The following is a 17,418-nucleotide window of genomic DNA, read 5'->3' as shown; positions in this document are numbered from 1 at the left end:
TTCTCCACATGGCAGAGGAGAAGGAGGCAGGCTGCTGTCATGTATGCCATGACCGTCCCTCCTCACACTGAGGTTACTCCAGTTCAGCCATACACTGGAGTCCCCAGGCTGAATGTGGTGTCCAGATGTGGCTGGAGGTGGGTCACCACATTCCTTGTTCTGCTGGCCCTGCTCCAGGGAGGCTGTTGTGGCAGCTGCTACCCGGGTCCTTGTTTCACGCCCACTGCCCTGCAAGTCAAGGTGCTCATGGCCACTCTAGCTGAGCAGTTCCCCAGTTGTCACCAGGGTTCATCCATCCCAGGGGCTGGACTTGGAGTTTGTCCTGGCTGCATTTCAGGAGGTCCCCATTGGCTCATGTCTCCTACCTGTCCAGGTTCCTGTGTGTCGCAGCCCTGCCCTCAGGTGCATTGCCAGGTCTCTTCAGTCTGGCATCACCCATAAACTCAATGAGAATGCACTCTGCCTCCTCCTCCGGGTCAGTGATAAAGATGCTAAACAAAACTGGTGAGGGATAAACCCCTGCGGTACCTCACTTGTTACCAGCCTCCAGTTTATATTTATGTCCTGTAATATAAACCATCACCGAAGGCTGAGGGGATCCAGCTTCCAGTCCTCTGAGCTGATACAGATATTTTTTGATGTGTTGCAGACTAATCTTGAGGGATGGGTGAGGGCAATGTGAGCAATGCAGTGTTGGAGCTACCCTCTAGTGGTGGTTGTGCTGGTGGTCTGACAGCCCTGTAAATGGCTCAGGCTACACCCACAGTCCTTTCCAGAAACCAGATGTACCTGTGTTTGATCTGTGAAGTAGAGAATGTATTTATAGGCCCTTTAGAGGCACTGTCCCTGCTTATCACTCAGACCAACACATCTTTGTGGGCAAACCGTGATAGATGGGGTGGCATTCCTCAGTGGCCCTTTCCCTCCCTCATAAATACCTGTGTGGACTAAACTCACCAGGGTTTGAACTCTGTGCTGGAATCTGAAAGGCATAGCATGCCTGCATGTTCTGGGATAAGTCCTGACTTCCAGGGATGTCCCTTGCTGAGATTCTGTTGGATTGGTGTTTCCCAACATGGTCCAGAGATCATCTCACAGTCCTTGAGGCCCCACCAAATGTTCTGCAGAGCTTTACCACTTCTTTATGGGTTTCAGCTGAGCATTCGAACTGACTCCAGAACTTGGGGATGCAGGAGAAATGCAGAAGTCCCTGTGTAAGGCCAGCAATGAGGGTGAGCCCATCTCTCCCTTGCAGAGAGTGACACAGGTGGGGTTTGGAGCTTCTCTCCTGTCCACTGCGTGGGACAGGGAGTGAGTGAGTGAGCAGGAGCTGTTGATGCTTCTAGGTGTTAAGCTCTGGCCCTGATGGCTGGCTTTATCACAGACTCTGGAGCAGAGGATGGCCTTCGTCTCGGCATCATCCATATTTGATGTCTGCATCCCTTCCACTTGTCTGTGCAAGTGGAGAGGAGGCGGGCTGAGGGAAATACCAACGGTAACGTTTTACTTCCAGAATATGAGCCTGTCTCCTTTTACATGCCTTCACTTAAGAAGTGATTTGGGGTCTGAGAGGTACAGAGGGACAAAAAAAGATGCTGTGTGCACTCCATTAAATAAGAGCTAAGAGCACTTTGCATCCTGCGGTATCTGGCAATAAAAAGTGGATACAAAATATAAAAGGATCGAGTGAGTGCGTATGAGAGTCCATAACGATGCCAAAGAAATGGTTCACCTGAGAGGAGGATAGAGCCCCCTCAGTTGAATAAAAACCCCTTTGTAAGACACATGAAGAATGCAGTTCCTTGTCCTCACAGGAGGTATCTCGGTGCATGGGAGAGCACAAGCCCTGAGTGGGGTCAAGCCCTGGGTGTGCAGCTGGTCAGTGCTTGCCTGCTCAGGCAGAGGGCTTCAGCTCCTGCCTCTCTGCCTCTGCCCGGGGCTTCCTGGGTGGAGATGTGAAACCTGCTGCTTCCTAGAATTCAGGCTTTAGCAGGTGAGACTAGCAGGTAGAGTAAGACAGGAGCTATGTATGTCAGCTCAGAGACATCATTACTGGAGGTCTGTCTGCACTGCTTGCAGCTACCTGCAACCTTATTCTAGAAGCATCATCCCAAAGACGAGAAGCAGGAACACTTTCTGCTCAAGGTGCCAGCAAGTATCAAGTTTTGAGTTATATTTTTGTCTGATATGTATACTTGTCCATGAAGGATTCTGCTGAGACTATCACACTTGGCCGTGGGACCCTACCAGAGGTGGTAAATTATCCCTGAGGAGGACAGTTTGCAGGGAAGTTTTAAAATTCAGAAAGAGCCCAGCTCTCTGAATCCCAGTCTGTGGAAATGAATTTTTTTGGCATTTGTTTTTAATGTCCTGTGATGTGTGGGTGAAAAAGCCAGTGAGCTAGACTGGTAATTAATTTTCCTGACAGAAACACCAGACAATGAAATTACCCTGCCACAAAGCAGGGTTGCTAAAGTAAATACTCTGCCAGCGGCAGGCCTGAAAGCAGGATGGGGTCATATGTGAGGTGCAAGCAAATGATGAAATGGCACTTCTGCCTCTTAGGACCTGTGAGTGCTGCCAGCACGTGGACCCTCATGCCCTGGGTCCCCCACACCGGCAGCTCTCTGGGACACATTGGCACATTCAAGCTGGGCTCCAATGTAGTGAGGGACTTGCTGGACCCAGGGCTGAGCCAAGGAGCAGTTCACCCTTTGCTGTCCAGGAAAGTAATTTGGTTGGAAAGGGGTAACAGATGTGTAAAGTGGGGATGGGCTGGTTGCTTTTCTTCTGGAGACAGAGGCTCTTGGCAGGGCCCTTCAGTTTTTCCCAGGTTGGTGGCAAATGATTTCTAAATCTTTGGTCTACGCTGCTGAGATCTGTGTGAGCTATAGAACAGGTTGTGCCTGCACATGCAGAAGGGGAGTGCCTTTTTTGGGAGACATAGAGGGCAGCTCATGGAAGAGGAAGGACAGGAGGGCAAAGTTTTCTGTTTTCATTCCATGTGTCTTGTACAGGAGACAGGAGTTACTGTGCCAAGCATGTTGCAGATGCCAAAAAACTGGCAGAGAGCAGCAAATGGGGATGTTCTTGTATGTGTCAAGGTATCTGGCAATGGGCTGCCATTGTGTGGTGTCAGACTAGATCCTCACCACAATTGAAAGGTTTAGTGAGTCTGTGTTTAAAAAAAAAAACAAACAAATGTACTGTTGGTACAAAAAACACTTCTCTATGCAGCCATGGAGGGATCTGCTGAAGACCTCACTGCTGTTCCAGGAGGACCTGCTGCCATGTGCTGCCAAATGGAGAAATCCCACACGAGAAGGGACCAAGACATGGAAACTGCTTTCTGTCCCTTTGGAAAAGACAGTTACACCATTCTTATTGCTGAGCTAGATCTGAGTGCTTTTTGGAATTCAAGGATCAGTTCTGGAGTGGACTGCATGGACATTTTAGGACCATAGTTATTTAATGCATTAATTATCTGTAAAAAGTGGTGGACCAGGAGTGAAGTGTTCAAGCGTGCAGATATCACACACTTGCTTAGGTTAGGCTGCAGAAAAGAGTGAGGAGCATTTAAAGGGCTGTATCTAGATTACAGAAAACATTATGCCAGATCAGTGCAGTACTGAAAAGCAGTAAACATTGGAAGAGGAAACATGAACTATTTCTACATAATTCTATGTCCTAAATTAACTGCAGCTCTTCTGGAGGGAGGACTGTGTGTCTCAGAGGATCTCCCAGATAAAACATCTGCTGAAATGCCTCATGTCACTCCAAAAGCAAACAAAATATTAAGCTTAGGGAAGACTGGAATGCAAAAGCATTCTGCAAATAGTGTAAAATAAGTCTAGGGAATATCCTCATGTTTAACTCTTTCTAGGTCAGTTCAGCTTGTCTCCAAGCAGTCATATCAGAAAGAGGAGTTGTAGGGTCAGGCAATGGAAGTGGATTGAAACATCCATGGGGTGGTACACTGAGAAGGCATAAGGTGCTACAGACATGGGAGAACAGGGCAGAGACACAAAAATAGCTTGTGCTAAAGGAAAGGTGATTCAAGCACTTCCATCTTCACCTCTAGACCAATCTGTGTAAACATGAGGTGAGAGGTAACAAATTTAAACATGGTGAAGGAAAATCAGGCTTTAAACAACTGAGTTAAGATGCTATTCAAAGCAGAAGGTTGTCTATGGAACTCTGTGCCACAACATGTGATTGAAGTCAAGATCTCACCTTGTCTTAAAAAATTGACATGTTTATGTTAAGGAAGAGAGGAGTTTCACATGTTAGATACAGGTCTATATGCAGAGGGATGTATGCATCCCTAACTGAGCATGAAGAACAATGTCCACCCAAGAGAGGTTCAGAGGTATTTTATCAGTGGACAAGTTCTTTCATTGCAAAACTTGTAGCATCCTCCACCAAAACTGGCATTGGCCATCTCAGGCAGGCAGACCACTACTGCCTCTATTGACTCCAACTCTCTCTTTCACACAGCAGACAGGAGGTGTCTGCTGGCTAAAAATCTGGGAGCCTGTGTGGTGTCCAATACCTGTTGTTCTTGGGCTGTCCTAATGACTGCTTAATTAAGTTAACAAGATCTTTTTGTCTCAGGGCCACTCCCTGTCCATGGAAAAATCGCAGTTATGACATGAAGTCTGGGAGAAAGGTGCAGCAAGTGGTGTACGCAGGGCACCATATCACTTAGATCTGGCCCCCTTCTCACAGGTGTTCTCATCACTGTTCCAAAATGATCATCTGTTTGGGACTTAACGGGCAAAGATTGCAACTAACATTTAGGCTTAATTGTGTAATGCGAATACAGCTTTCAATAAAATAAAATAAAACTATCTCACCATCTCCCCTCCCTAAAAGGATGGGTCTGGTTTAATAGAATGAATGGTGTTCCGTTTAGTTGCATTTTATGTGTTTAAATAATATGGGCACTGGCTTGTGCTTTTCTTCCCAGCAGCAGAGATGCAAAACTTCTTTTGCATGTAGAAAAGAAATTGTCTCCTAATCACTGCATTCCAGAAAGTGCAGCTTTAAGGAAAACCCACTGGACAGCCAAAGACTCAGGAGAAAAAAAAAAAAGGAATATTGGAACCTCAAATTCTAGGTCATCCCTTCTTGCCGGGGTCTGGAGGTGTTGGCAGCATAAGTGTGGGGAGAGAGGGAGGGAGGAGTGTGCTGCGTACGAAAGCTGTGCAAGCGATTTTTATAAACAGGGAGTTTTTTCCACAAAATAACATTGGGAATATCCCACCGATAGTCCACCCCTCCACTCCCTCCACTTGAGTTAGGGGGAGGGATTTGAAGTTGGAGGGGGGGGGGAGTGATGCGTGGCTGAGCTCCCATTAGTGACCAGGGACATTTCGTTCACAATGTGGAAGGCAGACAGGGAGAGGCAGATGGCTTTGAATGCAGGATTTACATAGTAATGAGATTCAGGTCACCATAGCTGTCTTTTTTTCTCTGCATTTTGTCTAGGTGTCGAGTAGTGTGCAGGGATGACAGGGATGATGGAAAAGGGAGAAAGGGAGGAAAATTAACCCCTTCCTCATAAGGAGAAGTTGGTGTTAGAAAAAAAAAATTGTCACAGTGGGCTAAAGAACAGTAGAGTATGACAACAAACACAGATGTAGCTAGGAGGGCTAAAGGTAGCCACTTTTTAAGTTTCTGGCTTGGTTTTTGTGGTAATGACACAAAGTATTCTAACTTTAAAATCCCAGAATTTCCTGAAATTTTTACATTCTGCATTGCTGGTTTGAGAATAGATATTTTGGGGCTTTTATTTTTACAGGTCAACCCAAAGTTGTGGAAGTTTGTGGACTGAAAATGGGGCATGGCTTCTTGCTACAAGGCCTTTGCTTCTTTCTTTGGAAAAAATTACCCATTTTGCTTGGTTTCTTGGCTAAAGACTTGTCTTCACATGATTGTAGTGGTGTGATTAAAACATAATATTTTCCACTGCAATTGGTAATTCTTAGTATGATCTCACTACTGTCAGATCTTATCCTGATGACAGATGGGAAACTGGGAACCATGGGTCCCATTTCAAGCTTCGGATGGTGGCACTTGATTTGCTCAATAGTCAACCCCAGGCATTCCCAAGATATGCATCAGGGCCCAAGAAATCTCAAGGCTATATTTAAAATTATGAAAGTTTTAAAGCAATGTGCGTTTCTTTTCTCTGTCTTCTTTTTTTTCTTTATAGTTAGAGGAGTGTGGGAAAGGAAGTTATTCTTTCTGCTGTACATCACCTGACTCCAGAAGCTGGGGCTCTAGAAATGTTGCAAAAAGAGCAGGAGAGAAGCTTTCGGTGATCCCAGTGTAGAGTAGAAACTATGTCACTGAACTGCATGTGGACATTTAGGCAGAGGTGGGAAAAGTAGGGAAGGTGTTTGTGTGTGTATAAGATTTTCAGTATTTGTTAGATCCTTTTCGTCCTTCCACAAAGAAGTTGTTTCTGAAACAGAGCATTTGGGGCACTAAGGTCAGGATTCATCTCACCTTGGCCACTGGAGTTGAGCGAGCTTGTCTAACCTCGTCATACAGACCTTTTCAGCATCAGTGAAGAAGGATTCAAACTATCCCCAAGCAGTGGGACAGATTCCCCTTGGAAGGGGTGGGTCAGAGGTGCTTTGGTGGCATCTCCTGAAGCTGACAGTAAATGCAGTCATAGTGCCACTGCATTTTGACTGTTTGGGCTGAAAGGGAAAAGCAAATCTAATCAGGTGCCTGGGACAGACTGGGAAAGGAAGACTTCATGGCTACTTCCTCCTGAGGAAAAAGCTTAGGTCTAATAGATCTAATTACGTTATTCTCTGATTTATTGTTACAACCATTTGTTTAAAAAGTCAGTAATCCTTTTATACCAGTCCTATAATGATTATTTAATGTCTGGCTGTTTGTGAACTCACCAATCTGTGTGAACGGAGGATGCTTCACCATGGGGAATCTACTCAGTTCTCCACAGGACAGTGAGCTGGGCCTGAGAGCCTCGAGTTGGGGCCTTAAGTGGGTGGCTTCAAATTCCCACTTGCTGAATGAAAATAACGGTAGTTACATAAACCCACTACACTCTCCTTTACAAAATGCTGCAAAACATAGGGCTGTCTTTTGGCTGTATACAGCCATAGTACTCCTCTGCAAGGATAAATATTCACCGACTAATGTTTGGTTAGCAGGCACTTTGCCAGTAGCCAGTGGGTCCCTCAGCTCTGTCAGAGCAGTGACACTTGTTGGCCACAGGTTCATGGGTGTCCCAATCAGCACCAGCCATCCTATGCCAGCTGAGTGGGTCTGCTCCCCTTACTGATGTTTTCTAACCTCTTCCTTTGCAGAGCCCCTGAAATCATCCTTGGTTTACCATTTTGTGAAGCAATCGATATGTGGTCATTGGGATGTGTCATTGCAGAGCTGTTTTTGGGCTGGCCGTTATACCCGGGAGCTTCGGAGTACGATCAGGTGGGTATGGATATTGCCCTGGGTCCTGGTAAGTGCACGGGTGCTTTTCCCTTCTCTTGTCAGAGTGAACAGATGCCAGCTTTTTCACTTTTGCTAATGAGGGGTCTGTGTTTCTTACCCTCCCAAGGCAACCCTGTCGTTATCCACCTGGGGTGTTTATTCTGGGTAACCGGTGTGCTGCTTGGTATGCTGGCTTTTAAGACCTGACTGCCTAAGTGAAATCTCAATCAAGAGTCAACGCTACCATTGACTGGAGAGCTGTGTACATGTCTCTCCTCGCTGAGCAGAGCAGGCACCCTTTCTCTGCTGTAAGAGCAAGGGCTGAATAAGGGTTTATTTGTTAGAAGAAACTGCACAAACTCAGCTGCATTTCATAACCCTTTTATGAGAGTGCATATTAAAAGCAATGACAAGAAGGAGAAGGTTCGCATTGATGTAGGTTTCCAGTTAATATAAGCTGTCGTCCTTTTTCTCCCTATAGGCTTTTGTGCTCTTTTTGTAGTCCTAAAACTGATAACACAGCGGCTGCTGGAGCCAGGGCTTTGGAACACTTTCCATTCCCACAGTCTTCTTCAGGCTGATCTTAGCTGTCTGCAAATGCAGCCTGTAAAGGGTCTTTTTTCTTTTAGGAAATAGATTTTACCAAAAAAAAAGCAGGATAATAAGTTTATCATAAATTTAAATGTTTTGACTCTTCTTTTGAAACTAGTATTTTTTTACTCAGAGCTCTAAAGGTAATATTTGGCAGGGGAAATAACTTGCAGTGAAGAGCAGGGCTGTTAGTGACTCCAAAGGAAATCAGACATAGCTGAAAAACTTACAAGCGTTTGAAAATCACATACCAAGCATGAAGAGTGGATTTCTTTCCTTTCCCATTTGCACCCCAAAAGCCATAAAACACGCAGCTGAAAAAGAAATCACCATACCTTTACTGGCCAGCTTAACTGCCCAGCACAAGGCTTCCTCTAGTAAAGTATGAGGAGGGCTCCTGGGGAGCTGGGAAAGGGGTAGGGGCTGATCCTGGCCCCTTGCTGCAGCACTGGGGCAGGATCTTGGTGCCTCTCTGGTGCATGAGCTCTTCTGATGGACCTAAGGAGCAGCAGAGCTGCATGCACAGTGAACTGTGTCCTTCCAAGCACTGAGTGCTTGGAGGTCTTTGAAACAGCAGCTGATTTTTATGCCTTCATTAATTTTTTTATCCCTCTCTGTCTCTTCTCTAAAAATCACTTTCCATTCTTCCCTGGAGTTTTCTAGAGTAGATGACTGTTTTGAGCAGTTTTGCAGAGTCTGCAGCAATTTTTCAGAACGAAACGTTCAGGAGTCAGAAGATACCAAAGTTAAGGTTTCATGTGGCACCCCAGGCATGTGTGTTTTTAATTGTGTAATCACAGACCCTTTCTCCTTTATAAAAAAATTAAAATTGGAGATTCTGGAAACATGTGTAGTACCTTTTAGCTGTGTGGGTGCCAGTGAGATCATGCTTGTGGATGTAACCCACATAATAAATGACATCATGCAGTTGTCATTAGAGATGAAGTACTTTACATACCATGGGGGTGTCACTTCATTTGAGAGTATATTTCGTCCAAGTTCAAAGACAGTCACTTCATAGTCTTCCATTTTGAACTTCAAACTGCTCCCAGGACAGGCTGTGCACTCAGGTGGAGGAAAACCAGCAAAAGTTAGAGAGAAAATAGCAAATTGTTGAAATTCTTTCTGGGAGAGGAGGGAGTGACATAAAAAGGTGCAAAGCGATGAGACACCCCATTGAAGTAGCTGTCTGGATCTTTTCTCTGATCTCCAAAACTTAGGGGCTTTCCTGTCTTTGTCCTTAGGCCTTGTGGGACTGTGCTGTAGGGTGAGTTTCCAGTGATGTACATGATAAACGGAGGGAATTCCATACGGAAGTTCTCCTTCCTCTCATTCCTTGCACTGAAGTTTTTTGGGTGAAGTCTAACTGCGTGCTACGTTTTCTCTTTTTTTGTTCCGTTGTTTCAAATGCCTCCTGCACTCCTTTGGGGAAGACCTCCAGAGATCTTCACAGGACGAACAGTGACCTCTCATCCTTCTCTTACAGATTCGCTATATTTCACAGACGCAGGGCTTACCAGCAGAGTATTTGTTAAGTGCAGGGACAAAGACTACGAGGTTTTTCAACAGGGATACAGACTCACCATATCCTTTGTGGAGACTGAAGGTAGGAAGACATTTCCTTATTTCTTTTACCTTGCAGTTGCTTGGAAGTGAGGAGATATTCAGGTCACCTCAGAGCCTAGGTCTCTGCTTTTTGCAGTGCAGTGCAGACATTGGGGTGGGTATGGCCCAAGGCAAAACTGCCATCCCCAAAGTCTGCAGCCCATAACACACCTGCTCAGCATTGCTTTATGGGAAATTTAAGTCTAGAATTGACCTGGAAATCTTCCTCTAAGTAGTCTGTGGATTGGTGTGTAGTTTAAATGAAACATGCCCTTGGCAGACTTTGCTCTAATATCTAATGCATTGGGGGGGGGGGGGGAAAGGCAAGCATTTTAATTCTGACAATCAAAACCACTTGTAATGTAGGTGAGCCCTGAGTCTCGTGTGCCAGTGTGTTTGGCTGCACGCAGTCCCCCAGGGAGAGAGGCCAGTGGGCTTCTGGCTGTAAGGATAGGATTCTGAGCTAGGATGGGTGTAAGACACCCACCATAGTTGGGAGGATCCTCAGAAGTGAAAGGGAATAGATAAATCACCTTGTGACACAAAAGATGTCACATAACCATAGCAGAAATCACATTGATGTTGTCTGGTCAGGCAAGAGAGGCACGGTGGTCTCTGATGAGGACAGTGAGGCACATGTGGGCACATAAGCACAGCTGACTGCAGGGTGGTGTTGGTCAATGCCTCTGTCCTTTTTTGAGCAGACGCCAGATGATCATGAGGCAGAGACGGGGATTAAGTCGAAGGAAGCAAGAAAGTATATTTTCAACTGTTTGGATGATATGGCACAGGTAAGAGTATTGGTGAGTAACCAGGAAGACTGTTTATATGCCTTCTGGCAGCACTAAAAAAAGGGAATTACATGAGTTCTCTGCACATCCTGTACTTGTGCCAGCTCCTGAAAAATACCAGGATTATGCCTACCAAATTAGCTGTTATATCCAGCTTTGTAGGGGTGACTGCAGCCATAGTAAAGCAGCCTTGGAAAATGACTAAGTCACATCTCTGAGTGTTGAAATCCTGCGTTTTCTCTTGTCTATGCAGTACTCCTCTGTGTGACCACTGGCAAGTCCCCTGTGCTTTAATATTTCTGTTTGATAAATGGTGACACTGGAAATACTCACCATGGCTGTAGAAGAGTGCTCTCTGTAAAATGTGGCTGCCTGGGGGAATGGGGAGTACTAATTCACTTGTCAATTCCATATAGTTGCGAAAGGTAATCCCAGCATAACCACTCCTGCGACAGGAGTTTGTGCTAACACACAAATCATTGTGCAAAACTGGTTCAACACTGGAGTTTGTACTAGCAAAGTCTAGACATGGTAGCATTGATAAGCAAATATGCAGAAATGGAAGACTGGAATCAGGGGAGACTTTATAAATGCATGAAATAACGTGGGGTTTTTTTTCCTGGCACCTGATACATGGATGGGATGTTTCTCATAAAACTTCTGAGAATTTTTGTTTATTTTATATATCTCTTGCTCACGGGACACATAGATAAGTATCTGATAGCACAGTACTTTGTATGATAAATACGCTGATTATGAGAGCTTGCCTGCTACCACATGGAAGCTGTTCATCATCAGTGGAGGGTGACTAAGTGTTTCATTAGCCATTGACCCAAGCGAGCTGAACACTTTACAGTCTGTCTAGAGATCTGACATGCACAGGCCAGATGACCAGCCAGAGTGTGCCGTGTGACTTCAGCAACTACCCCTTTAGACAGGGAGGCTTGCAGGGCATGTGCTCCAGCGAGGAGTAAACACGGTTTGCTGGAGACCTGACCATCTGCTCTTTCCTTTGGCGCTCACTCTTGTCGTTTCTCCTTTAGGTAAACATGACAACGGATTTGGAAGGAAGTGATATGTTGGTGGAAAAGGCAGACCGGCGGGAGTTTATAGATCTGTTAAAGAAGATGTTGACGATAGATGCAGATAAGAGGATAACACCCATTGAAACTCTGAGCCACCCTTTTGTCACCATGACGCACTTGCTCGATTTCCCTCACAGCACACAGTACGTGGCTTTTGTTTCCCTTGGGTTTTGAACTGGAGGGTGAAGGGAAGAGTTGGCTGTGGTGGAGACCAAATGTATCTGAAGGGCATTGTTAAGGTGTTTATACCCTAAGTTTTAATCTTTTCCTGGTTAAAAAAAAGGGGATTGCCAAGTCAAGGTTGTTAGAATTGTGTTGTGGGTGCTTGGCGTTTAAAATGCTGAAGTGTGTGCTACATTAATTATGTAAATATTCAATAATTACGTATTTTTCCATTAAAATGCAGAAGAAATTATGCAATTAGTGCTGAAACTATCAGTCTAACTCAAAGTAATATAGTAATGATTGTTACTGAAGTAATCAACCTTATCTGCAGTGGGGAACCGACCTTTACTCCCAGAACCTTCCCATCTTGCAGGGGTCAGTTTGGGGCTCTTTGCTTTTTAAGGGAAAAGCTATTCTGCAGCAGCTCTGTTTTAAAAGCATAGGCAACAGGATGAGGAGTTCGATTTTCAGCTGTTTGTTGTCTGCCTGTGTCACCTTAAATACCACGCTGTGACCTCATCTGACACACGTGTGGAATGGAGATGGGCTCTGTGGCTTGCTGGAGATGTGAAGAAGTGTCATGCCTTTGAGCCTGACTGCCCCTTCTCCTAAGGCTGCATTACAGAGCAGAGCAGCCTGAAGTGCAGGAAACCTGCACCCAGCCCACTGCCCTTGTCCCCTGGGCAGTTCACATAGGGCCAGGCTTCTCAGGTGTAAGTGAAAAAGGTAGATACATAGTGGGAGTTTTCCAAAGCCTTCAGGACACCTAGCTTTGAATATCCTGCTCTACAGCACTTGCAGTTCAAGGTGCTTTTGCAGGCTGTCCCTTCCACTTGACAGGAGAACAGTGGCCAGCACAGTGTTGTACTTCATTGGGTACCATTTGCATGAGTGTTTAAAGGCTGTCAGGAGCTCAGGTACAAAATTAAAGGAGATTCCTTAAAAAGCTCTAGAGTATGTGTGTGTGAGTGCTGCAAAGCAACAGGTAACTGTGTCAGCTCTCCTGCTTCTATGTGTGGCTGCGGTATTTCAAGTTCATTTAAGGTAGCTTTCCCTCTTTGAAGGAGCTGTAGCTGCCTTTTTGTTACATTTATCACAAGATAAGAGCAGCTGCTTACCAGAAGGTAGTGGGTGCACGATCTGTGTAGACCCAGACGTACCATGCACAGCCATTTTGGAGCATTGTTATCTCTAAATAGATAGTAAATGATAAATGTAATGAAAACAAGATGGGAGATTGTTGTGCTAAACAGGGAGAAAGTAAGTTTCATATAAAAACCACTCATAAATAAAAAATGACAGTATTTTCTAACAGCGTGAGCATCATAGACAGAAGTCTCTTAATTTGCAACAATCCTTCTTACTGTGCAACAACTGATTGTGTAAGATAGGAGAGATTTGTGACCTAATGCATTGCCGTCAGAAATCTTTCCACTAACGCAACAGACCATAACCACATCTTCATTTTTGAAGTGCTCACTTGTGGCTGCTGAGGCGAAGCCCCAGAAAGGTTGAAAATATCAGTGGGGCCGATAGCAGTGAGGATTTTACCCAAGTAAAGAATTCAGCATCAGGTCTCTGAATACTAAATGCTGTGCCAGCCGGGTGCGTAACCCCGCACAGCCCCTCCATGTAGGAAGCAGTGATTGGAAAAGAGAGCAATAAGCTGTAACCAGCATGGCAAGTTGATGGAAATTTTGTCTGTGATTGCCTGTAGTTTGGAGAATAGAAACTTCAAAGCCTTGAGAGATGCAGGGAGTTGTAATCTGTCTTGAAAGTAAATCGGGCAACAGAGAAAGTGAGAATATGTGGAAGCTGTAACTTCTGGAAGGAATCTGCTGTGGCACGCTTCAGGGAGGCTGCAAGTTTGAGCAGCACGAGATGGGCTGTTCTGCTTACTTGCAAGCAGACAACAAAGTGACTTTAGGTCCCCATTTCACATAATTAGCTGCCTGGATCTTAAATTGCTGAGTACTCCTCGGACTTTTTCTGTTTTGATTTGTCCCTGCCTTTTTTTATCCCCCCCTTTTTTAAAGTAAGCACAGAGAACATGGTGTTGCATTAGTAGAGCTTACACCTTGTTATATAAAACTGTTTAGTAACACACACAGTTCACCATGTAGAGAATATACACTCTTTTCAATGCTTTTTGCTTTTTGAATGGGGAATTATGTTCATACTTGACTGGAAAAAATGCAATTCAATAGTCTTCTGTATTTATTTGATAAGTGTTTGATTTTGCTGAATGTTCTGCAACTAACAGGTATAGTTCTGTAAGTGAATGCTCATAATGTGCAGCTGTGCACAGTGTCCTGAGCCTGTCTTGTCTGCAGGTGTTTATGGCCCAGATCCAGTTATCCAGATATTACTCACAGGAAAAGAGAGGTGACCATTTGAATAAGAGAAAAGATAGGGATGAAAAGATTTAGGTCCTCTTCCTGACCAGCTCGAGGGATCATATGAGGTTGTCCTTTTGAAGGGACATTTCGTTTCTTAAAAATTAGGTGAGGATATGTTTACCTCCTCTAGCAGTTTAGATCATTACAAAACAATCAGCATACAGCTGATTTTTACAGCTACAGCTGATTTTCACTGCTTGGAATTGCTATTTTTCTGTGTTGAGATAATGGAAATAAAATAAATGCCTTTATACTTTTTGGGGTTGAGTTTCAGACTCTAAGATTGCATTTGTAAAATCAATTATTATGGAGGAATTGTGGGAAAACTGTATTGGTTTTTAGACCTCAAAAAATGAGATTTTATTAAAAATATAGTTTTGCACAGGTTTGCTGTGTTGTTATTTCTTAACCTCTGTATGCTTCGGTATCCTAATTATAAAAATGAAATACTGACAGTTTCATGTAGTAGATGCCTGGTGAGCTCTAAAAATGTAGAGAGTATTTCATCTCCTTTGCAGGAGGCACAAAATATGATACTTCTCAAAATTTCCATTGCTATATCAATAACATTTAAGGGAAAGTCAGCGTAGGGAAAGTCAGCGTAGAGAAAGAAGCTGTAATCTTTCCCCCAGAGATCTAATTCTCAGTGTGAGATAACCTCAGAACCGGATTGCCTTGGGGCATTGATGAATCTGATTTGGCATAACCTTTTTCAATATGAATTGTCCCATTGACTGCAAGAGGAGGTCTCATGTGCTTCAAGATAAGCATCTGTACAAGCATTTAGCCAGACAGGGGCAATGTTTTAAGGGCTAGGCTGGACTCAGCTCTCAGTAAACTACTTCTTGAAAGGAACAAGGGAGATTTTTTAGTGGTCTCAGTGATCAAGAATAGTAGAATTCTTCCTTGCAAAGGACGTGTAAAACTACCTTTAGGCTTGCACAGAGGCAAAAGCGTGAGTTGTCTTTTCCTCTCAGGCTCAATCATCAGAAAAAAAACAGTATCTATCTTTCTTTCTTGCTCTCAGTCTCTTTCAGTCCTTAAAAATAGCCACTTTGTATTTCTTGCCTTGTCACCTAAAGAGCAACCAATTTGCTTGCTGCTTGTGATTTGTGTTGCAGTGCTGAGACCCATGGGAGCACCCAGGAGTCCCAAAGCAGCCGCTCTCGTCTTGGCCTTTTCAGTACAGAGTTAAACTGACTCTCACTGGTTAAGAGAGACCTGCATAAAACAGCAAAGGGCTTTAAGAGCCTAGAAAGTGCTAGACCTGCCGTGGAGACCTAATGCAGGGCCACTGTGATGAACCTGTGTTAGTCGGTTGGTTGATTTTCTGTCTCTTCCTTGCCCCCCTTTCCTTACACAGTGTCAAGTCCTGCTTCCAGAACATGGAGATTTGCAAGCGGCGGGTGAATATGTATGACACAGTGAACCAGAGCAAGACGCCATTCATCACCCACGTAGCCCCAAGTACATCAACCAACTTGACCATGACTTTTAACAACCAGCTGAACACAGTCCACAACCAGGTAAGGGCATTGATCAGAAGCAGACAGTGCTTGAAACCTTTATGTCAGCAGGGTCTAGAAGATGAAAAGCGAAGTAGCATCCCATTTAACATGCCTGCCAAGAGATGGTGCCTTTTTACTCTCCTTCCTCTGCTCCTTTCGTCATTCTCTTTTCTTCAGGCAAGCAGTAATTTCGTGGCATTTTGTGTGATGGTGAAATGTTGCCCATGTTGTTTATGTTGTTGTTGGGGTGATAAATCCTGCTTACTTGGAAGTTGCTATGGGGAAAAGCTCATTAGTCCCTTAATGCAGCAAGTAGGACTTCACTCCCTGGGTCAGGCAGAAGTATTTGTGATCTTACAGCACTTCTTCAAATTTGCATTGAAGTAAAAAGAATTTAAACCCTTCTGGAACAGACACAGCACTGTAACTGATCAACATGAAAGAAGAGTTTAATGATAATGTTTATTCTTATCTCGCATTGGTTTTACTCCAGGTGCCACAGTTGATGTGGGGACTGTGTGCACGTATCCCCACTGTGAACAAACTGCACTCTACTTCAGTGGGCTCTGGCTTTATAATTGTGCTTTGTATTAGTTTCACTTGCCCCAGTGTTGGGGGGGTGCTGTGTTGACAAATTTTTTGTGACTAGCAGACGAAGTTGTTTACTGCGGTACTGTATTACAGCAGTGAAGGGAAACTCTCCAGGGAGAGCACTGTAGGAGACTGAAGCTCAAGAAATAGCTACTGTCTTTTAAGCCTCTTGGGAACAGGCTGCTCAAGATTCAGTCTAGAGATTGCAGGTGGCATTGCGGAAGTGGTGTTTGGAAAGCCGGGGAGCTAAAGGAGTCTGTGTAGACCTACAGGGTGTTCCTGCGTCAGTCAGAAAACCAGACTTCGTGACTCAGGTCCTGATACATGTGATCACAGAAGGTCTTTTGAAACAATTCAAGCAGATTCAGACAGAGATAGGTCATGACTTGGTGTGATAGGGTATTAGTTGCAAACACCAGTTCCCTTTCTTGTCTCTTTCTGAGTTGCTGACTAAAGAAATGCACACTACAGGCTCCCCTAGGCCCCAGCTGCAGGGCAGAGACACCATTTGTACCACAGTTGCTAGTAGGAAATGCAGACTTGCTTTCATTTCCTCACAGCTCACTTGACATTACGATCAGTTGTTGGCTGGGGAGATCCATGGTAATTTCTGAATTCTCGCAAGGGGTGTGTGTTGTGAGCAGAACCAGTATCTCCAGTGTTCCTAGAAGAAGTGGTAGAAATATTTCCAGGAAGGGTTTTTTAGTTTGAACAAGCTCTAAGCCTTTCACAATTCTCTTCAACATACCATTCATCTTAGCTTTCTTTTGTTTCCTGTCTCTGCAAAATGTCTGGGGATTGCCTCCTTCCAGTTACAGCTTCTGAGATTAGGAGTGTGGGAGCTGTTGTGGTTGCTGCTCAGTATGTTGCACAGGAGAGCAGATTGCACTTCACTGCCTCTGCATGGAGAGGGGAGGAGGAAGAAATGTTTTGTCGTCACATTCTTCGTGGCTGTGGCTGTGGCAGTGCAGCACGGGTCCAGTAGCAACCAGTGCAGTGCAAAATGCTTAGTCTGCTGTCTCCTCCAGCCTTGATCAAAGCCTCCTCCTGGGTTCATATATTCACCATGAGAAAGCGTTGTCTGACCTGTCATTTGCCAGGAGAAAGTAGTGTCTGACCTATGTCCAGCAATGCTTCCGTATGTTTGGGCAGAGGGGAAGGATGGGCTCTGGTCTGGTAGTCTGGCTGCCTGGGCATGAATGCTAAGGACATA

At 44.7% G+C, this 17,418-nt stretch overlaps 1 protein-coding gene across 6 annotated transcripts in view; it reads left to right on the top strand.

Moving 5' to 3' along the window:
- Positions 1 to 17,418, top strand: part of HIPK2 (homeodomain interacting protein kinase 2) — a 129,840-nt gene that overhangs the window by 88,048 nt on the left and 24,374 nt on the right. For all 6 annotated transcript variants that reach the window (XM_027743812.2, XM_027743813.2, XM_027743814.2 and 3 more), the window contains 5 exons: positions 7,347 to 7,470; positions 9,548 to 9,667; positions 10,371 to 10,457; positions 11,501 to 11,685; positions 15,470 to 15,632. In XM_027743812.2, the coding sequence (XP_027599613.1) occupies positions 7,347 to 7,470; positions 9,548 to 9,667; positions 10,371 to 10,457; positions 11,501 to 11,685; positions 15,470 to 15,632 (679 nt within the window). The remainder of the gene's footprint in view (positions 1 to 7,346; positions 7,471 to 9,547; positions 9,668 to 10,370; positions 10,458 to 11,500; positions 11,686 to 15,469; positions 15,633 to 17,418) is intronic.

The sequence above is a fragment of the Pipra filicauda genome, unplaced genomic scaffold (assembly GCF_003945595.2).
Source record: "Pipra filicauda isolate LSUMZ 115617 unplaced genomic scaffold, ASM394559v2 scaffold2_size9829703_pilon, whole genome shotgun sequence".
Classification (NCBI taxonomy): Eukaryota; Metazoa; Chordata; class Aves; order Passeriformes; family Pipridae; genus Pipra; species Pipra filicauda.
This window is presented reverse-complemented; position numbering and strand designations above follow the sequence as displayed.